The following is a 15,777-nucleotide window of genomic DNA, read 5'->3' as shown; positions in this document are numbered from 1 at the left end:
AGTCCTGGGGAAAATTGATGTACAGAGAGATTTGGGTGTTCAGGTCCATTGTTCCCTGAAGGTGGCAAAGCAGGTCAATAGAGTGGTCAAGAAGGCATACGGCATGCTTTCCTTCATCGGACGGGGTATTGAGTACAAGGGTTGGCAGGTCATGTTACAGTTGTATAAGACTTTGGTTCGGCCACATTTGGAATACTGCGTGCAGTTCTGGTCGCCACATTACCAAAAGGATGTAGATGCTTTGGAGAGGGTGCAGAGGAGGTTCACCAGGATGTTGCCTGGTATGGAGGGCGCTAGCTATGAAGAGAGGTTGAGTAGATTAGGATTATTTTCATTAGAAAGACGGAGGTTGAGGGGGGGACCTGATTGAGGTGTACAAAATCATGAGAGGTATAGACAGGGTGGACAGCAAGAAGCTTTTTCCCCAGAGTGGGGGATTCAATTACAAGGGGACACGAGTTCAAAGTGAGAGGGGAAAAGTTTAGGGGGGATATGCGTGGAAAGTTCTTTACGCAGAGGGTGGTGGGTGCATGGAACGCATTACCAGCGGAGGTGGTAGACGCGGGCACGATAGCGTCTTTTAAGATGTATCTAGACAGATACATGAATGGGCAGGAAGTAAAGAGATACAGACCCTTAGAAAATAGGCGACAGGTTTAGAGGGAGGATTTGGATCGGCGCAGGCTTGGAGGGCCGAAGGGCCTGTTCCTGTGCTGTAATTTTCTTTGTTCTTTGTAATGGTCACCCCGTGGTAATGGTCATCCCTGTGGTAGTGGTCACCCCGTGGTAGTGGTCACCCCGTGGTAGTGGTCACCCCGTGGTAGTGGTCAACCCCGTGGTAGTGGTCAACCCCGTGGTAATGGTCACTCCGTGGTAATGGTCACTCCGTGGTAATGGTCCCCCCTTGGTAATGGTCACTCCGTGGTAATGGTCACTCCGTGGTAATGGTCACTCCGTGGTAATGGTCACTCCGTGGTAATGGTCACTCCGTGGTAATGGTCACTCTGTGGTAATGGTCCCCCCTTGGTATTGGTCCCCCCGTGGTATTGGTCCCCCCGTGGTAATGGTCATCCCGTGGTAATGGTCATCCCGTGGTAATGGTCATCCCGTGGTAATGGTCACTCTGTGGTAATGGTCATCCCTGTGGTAATGGTCATCCCTGTGGTAATGGTCACACCGTGGTATTGGTCATCCCGTGGTAATGGTCACTCCGTGGTAATGGTCCCCCCTTGGTATTGGTCCCCCCTTGGTATTGGTCCCCCCTTGGTATTGGTCCCCCCGTGGTAATGGTCATTCCTGTGGTAATGGTCACCCTGTGGTAATAGTCACTCCGTGGTATTGGTCCCCCCTTGGTACTGGTCACCCCGTGGTATTGGTCACCCCGTGGTATTGGTCACCCCGTGGTATTGGTCATCCCTGTGGTAATGGTCACCCCGTGGTATTGGTCATCCCTGTGGTATTGGTCATCCCTGTGGTAATGGTCATCCCTGTGGTAATGGTCATCCCTGTGGTATTGGTCCCCCCTTGGTAATGGTCACCCCGTGGTAATGGTCACCCCGTGGTAATGGTTACTCTGTGATAGTGGTCACTCTGTGGTAGTGGTCACCCCGTGGTATTGGTCATCCCGTGGTAATGGTCATCCCTGTGGTATTGGTCCCCCCGTGGTAATGGTCACCCCGTGGTAATGGTCACCCCGTGGTAATGGTCACCCCGTGGTAATGGTTACTCTGTGATAATGGTCACTCTGTGGTAGTGGTCACCCCGTGGTAGTGGTCACCCCGTGGTAGTGGTCACCCCGTGGTAGTGGTCACCCCGTGGTAGTCGTCACCCCGTGGTAATGGTCATCCCTGTGGTAATGGTCATCCCTGTGGTAATGGTCACCCCGTGGTAATGGTCATCCCGTGGTAATGGTCATCCCTGTGGTATTGGTCCCCCCTTGGTAATGGTCACCCCGTGGTAATGGTCACCCCGTGGTAATGGTCACCCCGTGGTAATGGTCACCCCGTGGTAATGGTCATCCCTGTGGTAATGGTCACCCCGTGGTAATGGTCATCCCGTGGTAATGGTCATCCCTGTGGTAATGGTCATCCCTGTGGTAATTGTCACTCTGTGGTAATGGTCACTCTGTGGTAATGGTCACTCTGTGGTAATGGTCACTCTGTGGTAATGGTCACTCTGTGGTAATGGTCCCCCCTGTGGTAATGGTCCCCCCTGTGGTAATGGTCACTCCGTGGTAATGGTCACTCCGTGGTAATGGTCACTCCGTGGTAATGGTCACTCCGTGGTAATGGTCACTCCGTGGTAATGGTCACTTCGTGGTAATGGTCCCCCCTTGGTAATGGTCATCCCGTGGTAATGGTCATCCCGTGGTAATGGTCATCCCTGTGGTAATGGTCACTCTGTGGTAATGGTCATCCCTGTGGTAATGGTCATCCCTGTGGTAATGGTCCCTTGGTAATGGTCACTCTGTGGTAATGGTCACTCTGTGGTAATGGTCACTCTGTGGTAATGGTCATTCCTGTGGTAGTGGTCCCCCCTTGGTAATGGTCATTCCTGTGGTAATGGTCATTCCTGTGGTAATGGCCATCCCTGTGGTAATGGTCATCCCTGTGGTAATGGTCATCCCTGTGGTAATGGTCACTCTGTGGTAATGGTCCCCCCTTGGTAATGGTCAACCCGTGGTAATGGTCAACCCGTGGTAATGGTCAACCCGTGGTAATGGTCAACCCGTGGTAATGGTCAACCCGTGGTAATGGCCACTCTGTGGTAATGGTCACTCTGTGGTAATGGTCACTCTGTGGTAATGGTCACTCTGTGGTAATGGTCACTCTGTGGTAATGGTCATCCCTGTGGTAATGGCCACTCTGTGGTAATGGTCATCCCTGTGGTAATGGTCATCCCTGTGGTAATGGTCACTCTGTGGTAGTGGTCATCCCTGTGGTAATGGTCATCCCTGTGGTAATGGTCATTCCTGTGGTAATGGTCATTCCTGTGGTAATGGTCACCCCGTGGTAGTGGTCACTCTGTGGTAATGGTCATCCCTGTGGTAATGGCCACTCTGTGGTAATGGTCATCCCTGTGGTAATGGTCATTCTGTGGTAATGGTCACTCTGTGGTAGTGGTCATCCCTGTGGTAATGGTCATCCCTGTGGTAATGGCCATCCCTGTGGTAATGGTCATTCCTGTGGTAATGGTCCCCCCGTGGTAATGGTCCCCCCGTGGTAATGGTCATCCCGTGGTAATGGTCACTCCGTGGTAATGGTCCCCCCTTGGTAATGATCACTCCGTGGTATTGGTCCCCCCGTGGTAATGGTCATCCCGTGGTAATGGTCACTCTGTGGTAATGGTCCCCCCTGTGGTAATGGTCCCCCCGTGGTAATGGTCATCCCGTGGTAATGGGCACCCCGTGGTAATGGGCACCCCGTGGTAATGGGCACCCCGTGGTAATGGGCACCCCGTGGTAATGGGCACCCCGTGGTAATGGTCACTCCGTGGTAATGGTCCCCCCTTGGTAATGATCACTCCGTGGTATTGGTCCCCCCGTGGTAATGGTCACTCTGTGGTAATGGTCCCCCCTGTGGTAATGGTCCCCCCGTGGTAATGGTCATCCCGTGGTAATGGTCATCCCGTGGTAATGGGCACCCCGTGGTAATGGGCACCCCGTGGTAATGGTCACCCCGTGGTAATGGTCACCCCGTGGTAATGGTCACTCCGTGGTAATGGTCCCCCCTTGGTAATGATCACTCCGTGGTAATGGTCACTCCGTGGTAATGGTCCCCCCTGTGGTAATGGTCCCCCCTGTGGTAATGGTCACCCCGTGGTATTGGTCCCCCCGTGGTAATGGTCACTCCGTGGTAATGGTCACTCCGTGGTAATGGTCACTCCGTGGTAATGGTCCCCCCTGTGGTAATGGTCCCCCCTGTGGTAATGGTCACCCCGTGGTATTGGTCACCCCGTGGTATTGGTCCCCCCTGTGGTAATGGTCACTCTGTGGTATTGGTCCCCCCTTGGTAATGGTCACCCCGTGGTAATGGTCACCCCTTGGTAATGGTCACCCCGTGGTAATGGTCACTCTGTGATAATGGTCACTCCGTGATAATGGTCACTCCTTGGTAATGGTCACCCCTTGGTAATGGTCACCCCTTGGTAATGGTCACCCCTTGGTAATGGTCACCCCTTGGTAATGGTCACCCCTTGGTAATGGTCACCCCGTGGTAATGGTCATTCCTGTGGTAATGGCCACTCTGTGGTAATGGTCATCCCTGTGGTAATGGTCATCCCTGTGGTAATGGTCATCCCTGTGGTAATGGCCATTCCTGTGGTAATGGCCATTCCTGTGGTAGTGGTCACTCTGTGATAATGGTCACTCTGTGGTAATGGTCACTCTGTGGTAATGGTCCCCCCTTGGTAATGGTCACTCCGTGGTAATGGTCACTCCGTGGTAATGGTCACTCCGTGGTAATGGTCCCCCCTTGGTAATGGTCCCCCCTTGGTAATGGTCACCCCGTGGTAATGGTCCCCCTTGGTAATGGTCACTCTGTCATAATGGTCACTCTGTCATAATGGTCACTCTGTCATAATGGTCACTCTGTCATAATGGTCACTCTGTCATAATGGTCCCCCCTTGGTAATGGTCACTCCGTGGTAATGGTCACTCTGTGGTAATGGTCATTCCTGTGGTAGTGGTCCCCCCTTGGTAATGGTCATTCCTATGGTAATGGTCACTCTGTGGTAATGGCCATTCCTGTGGTAATGGCCATTCCTGTGGTAATGGTCACCCTGTGGTAATGGTCCCCCCTTGGTATTGGTCCCCCCGTGGTAATGGTCACCCCTGTGGTAATGGTCACCCCTGTGGTAATGGTCACCCCGTGGTATTGGTCCCCCCGTGGTAATGGTCATCCCTGTGGTAATGGTCACTCTGTGGTATTGGTCCCCCCTTGGTAATGGTCACCCCGTGGTAATGGTCACCCCTTGGTAATGGTCATCCCTTGGTAATGGTCATCCCTGTGGTAATGGTCATCCCTGTGGTAATGGTCACTCTGTGGTATTGGTCCCCCCGTGGTAATGGTCACCCCGTGGTAATGGTCACCCCGTGGTAATGGTCACCCCTGTGGTAATGGTCACCCCTGTGGTAATGGTCATCCCTGTGGTAATGGTCACTCTGTGGTATTGGTCCCCCCTTGGTAATGGTCACCCCGTGGTAATGGTCACCCCGTGGTAATGGTCACCCCGTGGTAATGGTCCCCCCTTGGTAATGGTCCCCCCTTGGTAATGGTCCCCCCTTGGTAATGGTCACTCTGTGGTAATGGTCACTCTGTGGTAATGGTCACTCTGTGGTAATGGTCCCCCCTTGGTAATGGTCCCCCCTTGGTAATGGTCACTCTGTGGTAATGGTCACTCTGTGGTAATGGTCACTCTGTGGTATTGGTCACTCTGTGGTATTGGTCACTCTGTGGTATTGGTCACTCTGTGGTATTGGTCCCCCCTTGGTAATGGTCCCCCCTTGGTAATGGTCACCCCGTGGTAATAGTCACTCTGTGGTAATAGTCCCCCCTTGGTAATGGTCACTCTGTGATAATGGTCACTCTGTGATAATGGTCTCCCCCTTGGTAATGGTCTCCCCCTTGGTAATGGTCACTCCGTGGTAATGGTCACTCCGTGGTAATGGTCACTCCGTGGTAATGGTCACCTCGTGGTAATGGTCACTCTGTGGTAATGGTCCCCCCTGTGGTAGTGGTCCCCCCTGTGGTAGTGGTCCCCCCTGTGGTAGTGGTCCCCCCTGTGGTAGTGGTCACCCCGTGGTAATGGTCACCCCGTGTTAATGGTCACCCCGTGGTAATGGTCACCCCGTGGTAATGGTCATTCCTGTGGTAGTGGTCCCCCCTTGGTAATGGTCAACCCGTGGTAATGGTCAACCCGTGGTAATGGTCAACCCGTGGTAATGGCCACTCTGTGGTAATGGTCATTCCTGTGGTAATGGTCATTCCTGTGGTAGTGGTCCCCCCTTGGTAATGGTCATTCCTGTGGTAATGGTCATTCCTGTGGTAATGGTCATTCCTGTGGTAATGGCCACTCTGTGGTAATGGTCATCCCTGTGGTAGTGGTCATCCCTGTGGTAGTGGCCATTCCTGTGGTAGTGGCCATTCCTGTGGTAATGGTCACTCCGTATTAATGGTCACTCCGTATTAATGGTCACTCCGTATTAATGGTCACTCCGTATTAATGGTCACCCCGTGGTAATGGTCACCCCGTGGTAATGGTCACTCCGTGGTAATGGTCACTCCGTGGTATTGGTCCCCCCGTGGTATTGGTCCCCCCGTGGTAATGGTCATCCCGTGGTAATGGTCCCCCCTGTGGTAATGGTCCCCCCGTGGTAATGGTCCCCCCGTGGTAATGGTCCCCCCGTGGTAATGGTCCCCCCGTGGTAATGGTCATGACTGTGGTAATGGTCATGACTGTGGTAATGGTCACTCTGTGGTAATGGTCACTCTGTGGTAATGGTCACTCTGTGGTAATGGTCACTCTGTGGTAATGGTCACTCTGTGGTAATTGTCACCCCGTGGTAATGGTCCCCCCTTGGTAATGGTCCCCCCGTGGTAATGGTCCCCCCGTGGTAATGGTCCCCCCGTGGTAATGGTCACTCTGTGGTAATGGTCACTCTGTGGTAATGGTCACTCTGTGGTAATGGTCCCCCCGTGGTAATTGTCACCCCGTGGTAATGGTCCCCCCTTGGTAATGGTCCCCCCTTGGTAATGGTCCCCCCTTGGTAATGGTGCCCCCTTGGTAATGGTCACTCTGTGGTAATGGTCACTCTGTGGTAATGGTCACTCTGTGGTTGTGGTCCCCCCTTGGTAATGGTCACTCTGTGGTAATGGTCATTCCTGTGGTAATGGTCATTCCTGTGGTAATGGCCACTCTGTGGTAATGGTCATCCCTGTGGTAATGGCCATTCCTGTGGTAGTGGTCACCCCGTGGTAATGGTCACTCTGTGGTAATGGTCATTCCTGTGGTAGTGGTCATCCCTGTGGTAGTGGTTACCCCGTGGTAGTGGTCACCCCTGTGGCCTCCCCAGCTCATTCCACTGATTGTTTTTTTCACAAACTTGGAGCTGATGCTGAGGCTGGATTTGGCCATTTGGCCCATCCCCCTGTGACATCACATTATTCACCACTGCAACTCAATCTTTTTCATTCCGAAGACCTGCCCATTTTCCCCAAGTTCCTAACACCCTATTCAGTCCGTTAACACCTTATCTGTACGAATGCTTTGTCTTTCAACACACCATTAACATATTGTTTGCCTTTGCTCCGTGACCTCTTGGTCAGCTATGTGGCCTGGTCCAATCTACACCTTCTCCTTTGTTATCTCTTTCCCCACCCCCACCTCACTTCTTATAATCTGTGACTTTTCTAATATTTGTCAGTTCCGAAGAAGGGTCACTGACCCGAAACGTTAACTCTGCTTCTCTTTCCACAGATGCTGCCAGACCTGCTGAGTGAATCCAGCATTTCTTGTTTTTATTTTAGATTTCCAGCATCCGCAGTATTTCGCTTTTATATTATTGTTCAAACACCTGTCCTGATTCAGACTGTTAACAATCTCACACAGCTTCTGGAGGTTAGATCAGAAAACCATGGCTTTTCCAGACATAAAGCATGGATCAGTACTTGGAGCTACGATGTTGTGGCCATTACGGAGACGTGGATATCACAGGGGCAGGAATGGATGTTGGATGTTCCGGGGTTTAGATGTTTCAAAAGGAATAGGGAGGGAGGTAAAAGAGGTGGGGGAGTGGCATTGCTAATCAGGGATAGTATCACAGCTGCAGAAAGGGAGGTCGTCGAGGAGGGTTTGTCTACTGAGTCATTATGGGTGGAAGTCAGAAACAGGAAAGGAGCAGTCACTTTATTGGGAGTTTTCTATTGACCCCCCAATAGCAACAGAGACAAGGGGGAACAGATTGGGAGGCAGATTTTGGAAAGGTGCAGAAGTAACAGGGTTGTTGTCATGGGTGACTTCAACTTCCCTAATATTGATTGGAACCTCCTTAGTGCAAATAGTTTGGATGGAGCAGTTTTTGTCAGGTGTGTCCAGGAAGGTTTCCTGACTCAATATGTAGATAGGCCGACTAGAGGGCAGACTATGTTGGACTTGGTGCTTGGCAACGAACCAGGCCAGGTGGCAGATCTCTCGGTGGGAGAGCATTTCGGTGATAGTGATCACAACTCCCTGACCTTTACTGTAGTCATGGAGAGGGACAGGAGCAGACGGGATGGGAAAATATTTAATTGGGGGAGGGGGAATTACAATGCTATTAGGCAGGAACTGGGGAGCATAAACTGGGAACAGATGTTCTCAGGGAAATGCACGACAGAAATGTGGAGGTTGTTTAGGGAGCACTTGCTGCGACTGCTGGATAGGTTTGTCCCGATGAGGCAAGGAAGGGATGGTAGGGTGAAGGAACCTTGGATGACAAGAGATGTGGAACAGCTAGTCAAGAGGAAGAAGGAAGCTTACTTAAGGTTGAGGAAGCAAGGATCAGACAGGGCTCTAGAGGGTTACAAGGTAGCCAGGAAGGAACTGAAGAATGGACTTAGGAGAGCTAGAAGGGGACATGAAAAAGTCTTGGCGGGTCGGATTAAGGAAAATCCCAAGGCGTTCTACACTTATGTGAGGAACAAGAGGATGGCCAGAGTGAGGGTAGGGCCGATCAGGGATAGTGGAGGGAACTTGTGCCTGGAGTCGGAGGAGGTAGGGGAGGTCCTAAATGAATACTTTGCTTCAGTATTCACTAGTGAGAGGGACCTGGTTGTTTGTGAGGACAGCGTGGAACAGGCTGATATGCTCGAACAGGTTGATGTTAAGAGGGAGGATGTGCTGGAAATTTTGAATGATATGAGGACAGATAAGTCCCTGGGGCCAGACGGGATATACCCAAGGATATTACGGGAAGTGAGGGAAGAGATTGCTGCGCCTTTGACGATGATCTTTGCGTCTTCACTGTCCACTGGAGTAGTACCGGATGGTTGGAGGGTGGCAAATGTTATTCCCTTGTTCAAGAAAGGGAATAGGGATAACCCTGGGAATTATAGACCAGTCAGTCTTACGTCGGTAGTGGGCAAATTATTGGAGAGGATTCTGAGAGACAGGATTTATGATTAGAGACAGTCAGCATGTCTTTGTGAGGGGCAGGTCATGCCTCACAAGCCTTATTGAATTCTTTGAAGCTGTGACAAAACACATTGATGAAGGAAGAGCAGTGGATGTGGTGTATATGGATTTTAGCAAGGCGTTTGATAAGGTTCCCCATGGTAGGCTCATTCAGAAAGTAAGGAGGCATGGGATACAGGGAAAGTTGGCTGTCTGGATACGGAATTGGCTGGCCCATAGAAGACAGAGGGTGGTAGTAGATGGAAAGTATTCAGCATGGAGCTCGGTGACCAGTGGTGTTCCACAAGGATCTGTTCTGGGACCTCTGCTCTTTGTGATTTTTATAAATGACTTGGATGAGGAAGTGGAAGGCTGGGTTAGCAAGTTTGCCGATGACGCAAAGGTTGCTGGAGTTGTGGATAGTGTGGAAGGCTGTTATAGGTTGCAACGGGACATTGACAGGATGCAGAGCTGGGCTGAGAAGTGGCAGATGGAGTTCAACCTGGAAAAGTGTGAAGTGATTCATTTTGGAAGCTCGAATTTGAATGCAGAATACAGGCTTAAAGACAGGATTCTTGGTAGTGTGGAGGAACAGAGGGATCTTGGGGTCCATGTCCATAGATCGCTCAAAGTTGCCACCCAAGTTGATAGGGTTGTTAAGAAGTCGTATGGGGTGTTGGCTTTCATTAACAGGGGGATTGAGTTTAAGAGCCGCGAGGTTATGCTGCAGCTCTATAAAGCCCTGGTTCGACCACACTTGGAATATTGTGTTCAGTTCTGGTCACCTCATTATAGGAAGGATGTGGAAGCTTTCAAGAGGGTGCAGAGGAGATTTACCAGGATGCTGCCTGGACTGGAGGGCATGTCCGACGAAGAAAGGTTTAGGGAGCGAGGGCTTTTCTCATTGGAGCGAAGAAGGATGAGAGGTGACTTGATAGAGGGGTACAAGATGATGAGAGGCATAGATAGAGTGGATAGCTAGAGACTTTTTCCCAGGGTGGAAAGGGCTATCACCAGGGGGCATAATTTTAAGGTGATTGGAGGAAGGTTTCGGGGAGATGTCAGAGGTAGGTTCTTTACACAGAGAGTGGTGGGTGCGTGGAATGCACTGCCAGCGGTGGTAGTAGAAGCAGATACATTAGGGACATTTAAGCGACTCTTGGATAGGTACATGGATGATAGTAGAATGAAGGGTAGGTAGTTAGTTTGATCTTAGAGTAGGTTAAAGGTTCGGCACAACATCAACTTCCATTGATATAGCATCTTTCATGTCATAAAATGTCCCAAGCTTCTTCACAAGAACGATTAGCAAACAAAATTAGTCTTGGAGCCAATTAAGCAGGTATTAGAGGGTGAAAGATGTGGCCTTTAAATAGGAACTTGAAGAAGATAAAGGACAGTGCAAATGCAGAGATGTTTCGGGAGGGAGTTCCTGGCAGCCAACGATTGGTAGAGAGTAGAGGATGCATGAGGCCAGAATGGTTAAGCACAGATATGTCAGCTGTGTGTCGGGCTGGAAGAGTTTACCGGGATATGGAGAATTTTAAAATCAAGGTGCTGCTTGACCGGGAGCCAGTTCAGTTCAGGGAACAGGACTCGGTGTGAGTTAACACACAGACAGCAGAGTTTTAGATCACCTCAGGTTTACGCAAGTAGAATGTAGGAGAGCAGCCAGGAGTGTGTTGAAATAGTCGTCCAGAGGTGAATGAGGGTTTGAGTAACAGACGGGCTTAGACAGGGTGATCAGGTGATGTTACTGAGATGCAAAGAGGAAATCTGAGTGTTGGAGAGGATTTGTCATGTCAGGGTCAGAGTGCAAACTACATTACAAACAGTCTGGGTTAACCTGGGACCGGTCGGCAGGGAGAGGGACGGAGGCGGTCGGCAGGGAGAGGGACGGAGGCGGTTGGTAGGGAGTGGGACGGAGGCGGTCGGTAGGGAGAGGTACGGAGGCGGTCGGTAGGGAGAGGGACGGAGGCGGTCGGTAGGGAGAGGGATGGAGGCTGTCGGTAGGGAGAGGGACGGAGGCGGTCGGTAGGGAGAGGGATGGAGGCTGTCGGTAGGGAACAGAGTTTGTGGCTGTCTTAGTACTGGAGGAGACAGGAGTGCCCACAGTCATCTCTCATTACCTCACTCTGTCCCTCATCCATTCCCTCCTCTCAGTCATCCCTCCCTCATCATCTCCGTCCCTCATCAACTCCCTCTTCAGTCATCCCTCATTCCCTCACTCCCTCCCTCATCCACTCCTCATCTGTCATTCCTTCCTCCCTCACCCCCCCCTCCCTCATCCACTCCTCACTCCTTTTCCTCACTCTCTCTTTCTCCCCATTACAGTGTAATTCACATTCTCACACATTCTCTTGTTCTTCTTCAATCTCTCTTTCCTTTATCCTATCTGCACAATGCCCTCCATCTCACCTCCCTCCATCTCACCTCGCCCACAAGCAGCTCCTCCATCTGAAAGTTGGGTTTACGGAGGTTCTGTTTTCGAATTGCCTCAGTTCTGTAAAAAGAAAGTATCTTCACAAATCAAGCAGAGGTTGGGGAGACCCTCAACCCCTCGCCACAAACACCCTCGACCCCTCGCCGCAAACACCCTCACGGGTGGCGTAAACCAGGCGGTGTGACGCTCCATCTATTCCCTCATTACCTGTCCACCTTGGCCCTTTTCCCCCGGAAATCCTTCCACTGTTTGCACAGTGCTTCCCTGTGTTTGTAGCAGCAGAACAGGCTGATGAAAATGGCTGGAATCAGCAGGAGGAAGGTGAAGAGGAGTGCAATCAGCAGGGCTTGCTGGTCTGTGGGGAGGAGAGGAGAGGAATGAGTCCATGCAGAAACAGAGAGCAGAATTATCTTCTCCCCCAGGCCTTGGGTTCCATGGCGGGTGGCGCTGAAAATGCCTCCGGGAGACGGCCCGATCCGGCCCGATATTACTGGCGGTGGCGAGGCCTCATAGAGACAACCCCCCCACCCCAGACTCAGCAATCGGAAGAACATTTACATATTTAAATAAATTAAAATTAATGAATTAATGAAGCTTACATCACTGCCTGAGTTCCCGCTCCAATATTCGGCTCGATGGCCGGCACTCCCACACCTTAGTATCACTGTCCTGGGAAATGAGGCACCATACTGGTGGGGGAGGAGGAGGTACGTTAATCAGCACTGGGGGGAGGGGGAACGAGGTCAAATAAACGTAATGGGTGTAGGGGATACTGGGAAAGGTTTGAGTGTAAAGTTTATGCACTTTGGGGTGAGGGGGATGTCAGGTGATCAAGATAAGTGTTCGGTGGGGGAAGAGGTCAAGCAACAGCCTGAAATAGTCACACTCACTGAATCATACATTACAGACAATGTCCAAGACACTGCCATCACCATCCCCGGGTACGTCCTGTCCCACCGGCAGGACAGACACAGCAGAAACAAACAGTCAGAAACAGGGGAATTTATTGTGGGGAATAAAGAAATGGCTGACCAACTAAATGCATAGTTTGGTTCTGTCTTCACAAAGGAGGACACAAATATCATACCAGAAATGTTGGGGAACACAGGGCTTAGTGAGAGAGAGGAACAGAAGGAGATCAGTATTCGTAGAGAAATGGTGTTGGGGAAATTGATTGGATTGAAGGCCAATAAATCCCCAGGGCCTGATGGTATGCATCCCAGAGTACTTAAGGAAGTGGCCCTAGAAATAGTGGATGCATTGGTGGTCATCTGGACTCTACAGATTGGAGGGTGGCTATTGTAACCCCACTATTTAAAAGGGAGGTAGAGAGAAAGCAGGGAATTATAGACCAGTCAGCCTGACATCGGTAGTGGGGAAAATTCTAGAGTCCATTATCAAAGATTTATTAGCAGAGCACTTGGAGAACAGTGGTAGAATCGGGCAGAGTCAGCATGGATTTACGAAAGGGAAATCATGTTTGTCAAATCTACTAGAATTCTTCGAGGATGTAACTAGTAGAGTTGATGAGGGAGAGCCAGTGGATGTGGTTTATTTGGACTTTCAGAAGGCTTTGGACAAAGTCCCACATAAGAGATTAGCATGTAAAATTAAAGCGCATGAGATTGGGGGGAGTGTATTGCGATGGATAGAAAATTGGTTGGCAGACAGGAAACAAAGAGTAGGGATAAATGGGTCTTTTTCTGAATGGCAGGCAGTGACTAGTGGGGTACCGCAGGGATCAGTGCTAGGACCCCAGCTATTCACAATATATATTAATGATTTAGATGAGGGAATTAAATGTAATATCTCCAAATTTGCAGATGACACAAAACTGGGTGGGAGGGTGAGTTGTGAGGAGGATGCAGAGAGGCTTCAGGGTGATTTGGACAATTTGAGTGAGTGGGCTAATGCATGGCAGATGCAGTATAATGTGGATAAATGTGAGGTTATCCACTTTGGTAGCAAAAACAGGAAGGCAGATTATTATCTGAATGGCTATAAACTGAGAGAGGGGAATATGCAGCGAGACCTGGGTGTTCTCGTACACCAGTCGCTGAAGGTAAGCATGCAGGTGCAACAGGCGGTAAAAAAGGCAAATGGTATGTTGGCCTTCATAGCGAGAGGATTCGAGTACAGGAGCAGAGATGTCTTGCTGCAGTTATACAGGGCATTGGTGAGGAATATTGTGTGCAGTTTTGGTCTCCTTATCTGAGGAAGGATGTTCTTGCTATAGAGGGAGTGCAGCGAAGGTTTACCAGACTGATTCCTGGGATGGTGGGACTGACGTATGAGGAGAGATTGAGTCGGTTAGGATTATATTCACTGGAGTTCAGAAGAGTGAGGGAGAATCTCATAGAAACCTATAAAATTCTAACAGGACTTGACAGGGTAGATGCAGTAAGGATGTTCCCGATGGTGGGGGAGTCCAGAATCAGGGGTCATAGTCTAAGGATACGGGGTAAACCTTTCAGGACTGAGATGAGGAGAAATTTCTTCACCCAGAGAGTGGTGAGCCTGTGGAATTCGCTCCCACAGAAAGCAGTTGAGGCCAAAACATTGTATGTTTTCAAGAAGGAGTTAGATATAGCTCTTGGGTCTAAAGGGATCAAAGGATATGGGGGGAAAGCAGGAACAGGTTACTGAGTTGGATGATCAGCCATGATCATAATGAATGGCGGAGCAGGCTCAAAGGGCCGAATGGCCTACTCCTGCTCCTAGTTTCTATGTTTCTATGAGGTGGCAGCACAGTGGTATACAGTTGGGAGGGAGTTACCCTGGGAGTCCTCAACATTGACTCCGGACCCCATGACGTCTCACGGCATCAGGTCAAACATGGACAATGAAACCTCCTACTGATTACCACCTACTGCCCTCCCTCAGTTGATGACTCAGTACTCCTCCATGTTGAACACCACTTGGAGGAAGCACTGAGGATGGCAAGGGCACAGAATGTACTCTGGGTGGAGGACTTCAATGCCCATCACCAAGAGTGGCTCAGTAGCACCACTACTGACCGAGCTGGCCGAGCCCTAAAGGACATAGCTGCTAGACTGGGTCTGCGACAGGTGGTGAGGGAACCAACAAGAGGGAAAAACATACTTGACCTCATCCTCACCAATCTGCCTGCCGCAGATGCATCTGTCCATGACAGTATTGGTAGGAGTGACCACCGCACAGTCCTTGTGGAGACGAAGTCCTGCCTTCACATTGAGGATACCGTCCATTGTGTTGAGTGGCACTATCACTGTGCTAAATGGGATAGATTTTGAACAGATCTAGCAATGCAAAACTGAGCATCCATGAGGCGCTGTGGGCCATCAGCAGCAGCAGAATTGTACTCAACCACAATGTGTAACCTCATGGCCCGGCATATCCCCCACTCTACCATTACCATCAAGCAAGGAGACCAACCCTGGTTCAATGAAGAGTGCAGGAGGGCATGTCAGGAGCAGCACCAGGCATACCTCAAAATGGTCAGCCTGGTGAAGGTACAACCCAGGACTACTTGCATGCCAAACAGCGTAAGCAGCATGCGATAGACAGAGCTAAGCGATCCCATAACCAACGGATCAGATCTAAGCTCTGCAGTCCTGCCACATCCAGCCGTGAATGGTGGTGGACAATTAAACAACTAACTGGAGAAGGTGGTTCCACAAATATCCCCATCCTCAATGATGGGGGAGTCCAGCACATCAGTGTGAAAGATAAGGCTGAAGCATTTGCAACAATCTTCAGCCAGAAGTGCCGAGTTGATGATCCATCTCGGCCTCAAAGAACAAAGAACAGTACAGCACAGGAACAGGCCATTCGGCCCTCCAAGCCTGTGCCGATCTTGATGCCTGCCTAAACTAACACCTTCTGCACTTCCGGGGACCGTATCCCTCTATTCCCTTCCTATTTACGTATTTGTCAAGATGTCTCTTAAACGTCGCTATCGTATCTGCTTCCACCACCTCCCCTGGCAGCAAGTTCCAGGCACTCACCACCCTCTGTGTAAAGAACTTGTCTCGCACACCCCCTCCAAACTTTGCCCCTCTCACCTTAAACCTATGTCCCCGAGTAACTGACTCTTCCACCCTGGGAAAAAGCTTCTGACTATCCACTCTGTCCATGCCGCTCATAACTTTGTAAACCTCTATCATGTCGCCCCTCCACCTCCGTCATTCCAGTGAAAACAATCC

The 15,777-nt window shown here is 50.5% G+C and overlaps 1 protein-coding gene across 1 annotated transcript in view; it reads right to left on the bottom strand.

Annotated features, from left to right (window-relative positions):
* Nucleotides 1-15,777, bottom strand: part of LOC137362382 (disintegrin and metalloproteinase domain-containing protein 33-like) — a 378,256-nt gene that overhangs the window by 62,786 nt on the left and 299,693 nt on the right. The window contains exons 18-19 of the mRNA XM_068026792.1: nt 11,801-11,948; nt 11,584-11,653 (exon numbers count right to left, since the gene is read on the bottom strand). Coding sequence (XP_067882893.1) covers nt 11,584-11,653; nt 11,801-11,948 — 218 coding nt within the window. The remainder of the gene's footprint in view (nt 1-11,583; nt 11,654-11,800; nt 11,949-15,777) is intronic.

This window comes from Heterodontus francisci, unplaced genomic scaffold, assembly GCF_036365525.1.
Source record: "Heterodontus francisci isolate sHetFra1 unplaced genomic scaffold, sHetFra1.hap1 HAP1_SCAFFOLD_480, whole genome shotgun sequence".
NCBI lineage: Eukaryota > Metazoa > Chordata > Chondrichthyes > Heterodontiformes > Heterodontidae > Heterodontus > Heterodontus francisci.
Note: the sequence above shows the minus strand (reverse complement) of the source record. Positions and strands in the feature narration are given on the sequence as shown.